This window comes from Echinops telfairi, unplaced genomic scaffold (assembly GCF_000313985.2).
Source record: "Echinops telfairi isolate 266 unplaced genomic scaffold, ASM31398v2 ScPeMD7_5;HRSCAF=22, whole genome shotgun sequence".
In the NCBI taxonomy this organism is placed as follows: domain Eukaryota; kingdom Metazoa; phylum Chordata; class Mammalia; order Afrosoricida; family Tenrecidae; genus Echinops; species Echinops telfairi.
In genome coordinates, this window is record NW_022103901.1 from 30,231,196 (window position 1) to 30,236,769 (window position 5,574).

The 5,574-nt window shown below is 59.5% G+C and overlaps 1 protein-coding gene across 2 annotated transcripts in view; it reads left to right on the plus strand.

Annotated features, from left to right (window-relative positions):
- The first annotated feature begins 2,291 nt into the window (after window positions 1-2,291).
- Window positions 2,292-5,574, plus strand: part of TELO2 (telomere maintenance 2) — an 8,619-nt gene continuing 5,336 nt past the window's right edge. For both annotated transcript variants that reach the window (XM_045283976.1, XM_045283979.1), the window contains exons 1-5: window positions 2,292-2,614; window positions 3,809-4,086; window positions 4,615-4,683; window positions 4,859-5,006; window positions 5,445-5,547. In XM_045283976.1, coding sequence (XP_045139911.1) covers window positions 2,292-2,614; window positions 3,809-4,086; window positions 4,615-4,683; window positions 4,859-5,006; window positions 5,445-5,547 — 921 coding nt within the window. The remainder of the gene's footprint in view (window positions 2,615-3,808; window positions 4,087-4,614; window positions 4,684-4,858; window positions 5,007-5,444; window positions 5,548-5,574) is intronic.

Sequence of the window (5,574 nt, forward strand, 5' to 3'; positions counted from 1 at the left end):
ATCTCTCATGCTCTCGATGACTTTAATATAATGCTTATATATCTCAACCGTACAATTGTACTTACTGAACCCAGAAGTAGTATTACTGAACCAGTGAGTTCAAGTAGCGGGTGGGGCTGGCTCCCCCACCTCCCTCCACGCCACTTTTAATTTAATACTACAGACCCCCAACCATGAAATGATTTTTGTTGCTACTTCATCACTGTCGTTTTGCTACTGTTAGGAATCGGGTGATCTCTGTGAAAGGGTTGTTCGATGCCCCCCAAAGGGGTCGAGAACCACTGCATTAACATAACCAAGAACACCCAGTCCCGTTGCGATGAGAACCTCTAAATCCAAGCCTCCATTCTGACTCGGAGTCTGTACCCATAACCCTGCGTGCTCCACCATGAGACCACCACCCAGGATAAAGTGTACCTATCAGCTTCTGGAGGACCCTGGATCATTCCAGTAGGAGCCTTGGTGGCATAGTGGTTATACTTTGGGTTGCTAACTGCAAGGTCAGCTGTTTGAAGCTGGGAGAAAGACCGGCTTTCTACTCTCATAAACAGTGATAGTTTCGGACATCCCTGTCCTATGGGGTGGTCGTGCATCCATCCACTTGATGACAGGGTTTATTTTTGTTTTTTGAGGGTGGGGAGGATTCATTCCCTAACCTATAACTGACTTCAGAACACCGCCACATCCAAGTTGCTATCCAGTCATGGCCTACCCATGTGTATCAGCATAGCTTTCGACGACTCTCTTTTCACCAGTGGGTTGCCAGGACATCCTTGCCAGGCTCTCAGGGTCTGGCGCTGCTGAAACCTGTGGATGGCGTGACCCTGCCAGTCTTTTTGAAGGACCAGTGGCTGCTGTAGTTTCCAGTGTCACAGCAACACCTGAGGCCCATGTATTGAACCTACCAGCTGTCCCTGACAAGCCTGTTTGCACCCTTAAAGACTGTAGCCTCAGAAACCCAGAGGGGCAGTTCTACTATGCCCTATAGCAGGGGTTCTCAACCTGTGGGTCACGACCCCTTTGGGGGTTAAATGACCTTTTTACAGTGGTCGCTCGATTCATAACAGCAGCAAAATGGCAATGATGAAGTAGCAACAAAAATCACTTTATGGTTGGGGGTCACCACGACATGAGGAACTGTATGTATGAAAGGGTCGCGGCATTAGGAAGGTTGAGAACCACTGTCCTATAGGGTCGCTATGGGTTAGAATTGATTTGATGGCCAGGTGTGGAGTCATCTTGGTGGGGATTTGGCTTCCTGATTTAATGCTTGTTTCTCTACTGGAGGCAGCGACCCAGCTCTGGGCCTGGAGCCAGACGTGTCCCGACAGCAAGTCCGGTCACGTGGCGTGGGGGCGATCACGTGGCAGAAACTCGGCCACGACACGGCAGTCCCCGCCCTCCCTCCCCGCCCACAAGAAGCTCCACCCAAGACAAGCCCCGCCCCCGGGCCCCGCCCACAGCTTGTGCAAACGCATTTGCGGACGCGCGTCTGCGCACTCTCGGGCCGCCTGTTTCGTCCGCAGATTCGTCACGGGCGGTCCGTGGAAATGGTCCCAGAAACAAAAGAAAAAAAACAACAAATTACGCCGCATCTTTGCCCGTTCTGGCAGGGCTCCTGTGTCGTCGCAATCTGCGCTGAGCCGCGAGCCGCTGGCCCGGCCGGGCCGGGTGGCACGAATCTGCGGAGAATGCGGGGCCGCGGGGGCGGGGCTTGCCCGCGCGCGGCGTTTTCAGAGGCGCCGCTCGGCTGGCGGGCGATCCCGGGTCTCGGAGCTCCCGCGGCCCTCGCGTCCATCCCGGCCACCTGGCGAGGGCTCGTCTGTCCGAGCTGCCGGAGGCGCGTGCAGCGGCCAGGTGAGGGCGCGCCGGGGCCACGCAGAGCCGGACAATTGGAACCGGCACTGCTTTGGGGAGGATCAAGGGCCCCTGGTCAATATTGGCGTCCTGGGATCCCGTCGTCCTCGGTGACGGGGACCGCCCCGGGGTTAGCCACCATCAGTCTGACCATGCCGTAGTACACTTGGTCAGCGAATGTGCCCAGAGGTGGCCAAGTGCCCCTATAGTGTTTCCTGTGGGGTGCGGTGGGCACCCTGAATGAGCGTCCCCGCTGTGGGGGTGGGGCGGGGAGGCGGTGTGGGTGGGTGAAATGCCATCTTCACCCTGGAAAATGACCTCGGCTGGGGCTTCCGACAGAGGCTGGCAGGGAAGGAGATGGGCCCGTTGGAAGGACAGATGTGGCTGAGCCCGGGGGTGGGGACTCACAGCCGTTTTCCTGTGCTCCCCCAGACATGGACTTCACCCGGGCTGCTGTCCGCCTTGCCGTCCGAGATGCCATCCGCACCCTTGGGTCCTCTAAGGATGGCAACTGCGTCCTGTCAGCCCTGGAGTCCCTGAAGCCCTATCTGGGAGAAGCCCTCCCCAGAGAGAAGGAGGAGTTCGCCAGGCTCCACTTCTCCCCTCTGCTCAGGTGCCTGGTCACCAAGCTGAGCCCCGACTGGCTGGAGCTGCTGCCTGGGGACCAGCTGGAGGAGCTCTGGGCCAGCTTCTTCCTGGAAGGCCCCGCTGACCAAGCCTTCCTGGTGCTGATGGAGGCCATCGAGGGTGCTGCTGGGTGAGCAGGTGGCGTGAAGTAGGCACTCAGCAGGAGCTGGCAGCGGGGGTTAGGCGTGGTGAGAGCATTTGGTCCCATGAGAACCCATGCTCCAGACAGATCTGGGCATGACCAAGCACCCAGGGCTTGGGGTGGGAGCATCTTTGCCTGCTTAGAAGGAGTGTCTTTGCTCTCACTTGCCCCCTCCTCTCTTGTCCTTGGAGTCCTGTCATGATGGAGGGGTGCTATGGTCAGCGTCCACTGTCTCCTCCCCAGGTGGGCATTGGTTATCTTTCTGTGGGTCCCATCTGTGTCACAAGGCACCCCCGGCCGCACAGCAAACTCACAGGGGGTGCTAGGGAGGTTTTACGTAGCCAACCATGGGTTAACATTGAGTTGCTAACCATAAGGTCAGTGGCTTGAATCCACCAGCCTCTCTGTGAGCATAAGGGGAGGTTTTCTACTCCTGGAAAGTAGTAGAGTCTCAGAATCCCATAGAACAGTTCTGTTTCCCCTAGGGTCTCTGTGAGTCAGAACTGACTTGTGAGTGGGTTACACGGTGAGTTGCTAACTACAAAGTCAGCAGTTCAAAACGGTCAGCCACTCCACAGGAGAAAGAGGAGGCTTTCTGCTCCTGGAGAGGGAGTTCTGCTGTTTCCTGGAGGGTCGCTAGGAGTCAGGATTGCTTCCTTGGCAGTGAGTTTGGGTGTTTTTGGAACCAACACTTTGAGAGCCCTGGTGGCTGGTGGTGCACTGGGCTATGCACTGTGCTGCTAACCACAGGGTCAGTGGTTTGGTCCCACCAGCTGCCCTAATGGAGTAAGATGAGGTTTTCTGCTCCTGCAAAGGTTCAAAGTGTGGGAAACTCACAGGAGCAGTGTGCCCTGTGCCGCAGGGTCGCTGAGCTGGAACGGACTTGATGGCAGTGAGCTTGTTGGCACTGGCCTGCATGCGTGCGTGTGTTGGGGTCAGAGGCCCTGTGGGCTTCTAGGAGCTTCTTGTTCAGCATCAGATTACACTCTGTGGCGGCGTGGCTGTGGGAAGCAGTGGTTGCGAGAGCGGTGGCGAGGGCGGGGTAGGGGGGTAGTAGACATGCTCCCTTCTCTCCATTCTGGGGCAACACCTGGGGCTGTTGCTCCCGCTGAGGCACCCAGGATGGGTGCTGAGGACGGGACCTGGGGCCCTTGCCTGTGACTGGCGCTGCTCTTCCTTCAGCCCCAGCTACCGCCTGATGAAGCTGGTGAGGCTGCTGGAGCAGTTCCTGCACGCCGGCAGGATGGCGGTGCTGATAGGGACCCAGTGCCGGCAGCAGGCGCCACCCGGCTCCTCACTGCTGCAGGACACGCTGCTCGGCAAGGTTGTGAGTCTGCCTGACCACCTGAGCAACCGCCTGCAGCACGAGAGCCCAGCCCTGTTCCTCCCCCAGAGCTACTTCCCTCTGCTCGCCGAGGAGCTCCTGCGGGCGCTGGACTCGGTGGTGGACGCGCTGCGAGGTGAGTGCCGCCCCCTGGCGGGCCGACCCGGCACCTCCTGCCTGGCGCTCAAGACCCCTGGGTCTCAGGGGTCTCTGTGTCATGCCGCGGAGCAGATGGTCAACACACTCATCTGCTAACCGAGAAGTTGGAGCCTGTGCCTCAGAGGAAAGGCCTGGTGACCGACTGCCCAAAAGTCAGCCGTCGGAACCCTTGGGAGCACAGTTCAGCTCCAGACCACCTGGGGCCACCTTGGGTCAGACTCGGCTCAGCAACAGGCCAGGCCTCTGAGCTGGTTCGACAGCCCTCTCTAAGAGGGACTCCTGCGGAGGGAGGTGGAGTGGGTGATGCAGTGGTCTATCCTGTCCGTTGTGGTGGAGGTCAGAGTCCCCCGGAGCCAGCGGGGGTCCCGTGACTTGGGCTTGTGAATGAACTGTGACAAGTTGGGCCTTTGGTAACGCGGCGTCTCCCGCTCTGAGGCCAGCCCCCTCATTCTGCGGCACCTCGAGGGGTCTTCTGTGTCTTCAGCACTGGCTCACTCTGTCCCAGGTGGCGTGGACTGCTCCGTCGTCTTTGCCTCTCAGGTGCTGGGCAAAATCTGCGTCCATGGGAGACAGAGTGAGCGTCTCCCTGCTTGAGACCCCACCCGCCTGCCCCCTACCCACCCCTGTGGGACTCAGCAAGTGGGAGGTGGGACTGCTGGCCTCGCCTGACCTTGGGGGTCTTCCCCCACTGGGCTGTGTCCGGGCCCTGTTCCCCAGCCCAGCCTCAGCTCAAGCCCGTGTCCCCGCAGAGGAGCTCCTGGGTGTGCTGGTGCCCCGCCTGGCGGCGCTCGCACAGGAGGACGGGCTCTGGCAACGGGTGTGCTGGCACCTGGTGGAGCGCGTGCCTGACCGAGCTATGGAGGCCATGCTGCTGGGGCTTGTGCAGGCCGCCCCCGGGTAAGGAGCCTGCCTGCATCCCCAGAGTGGGGTTTAGTGGGGCCACACAGTGGCCGGGTATTTGCACAGGGCACGTGGTGGCCCCGCTGCTCTCCCTGGTCCATTGGGGTCTGGCCCTTCTTAGAGGTGCTGTGTCAAGCGCCCAGTTGGTTGGGTCCAGGCACAGCCTGATGATGAAGGCCTGGCTGGCTTGGGTGCTGGTTGCTTCTGGTCTCCACACCTGCCTGTTGCCCCCAGGCTGGACCCAGGCCAGCATGTGGGCCTTCTGCAGAGGTGGTGGCACTCTGCAGTCAAAGGAAGCTGCTTCTCATGAAGCAGGGACGCACATCACAGAGGGGACATGGTGTGACAGGAACTGCCCCAGACTGAGAGCTGAAGGCTGACAACACTAGGCCCACTGTGACCAAGTGCCTGACAGTGGCTCTTCCTGATCCCCAGGCCGGAGGCCTTGTCGAGATTGTTGGGGAACGTGGTGTTGAAGAATAAGAAGGCCCACTTTGTGATGACCCAGAAGCTTCTGTTCTTACAGCACCGGTGCACGGTGAGGACCCAGCCAGAGGAAGCGGGG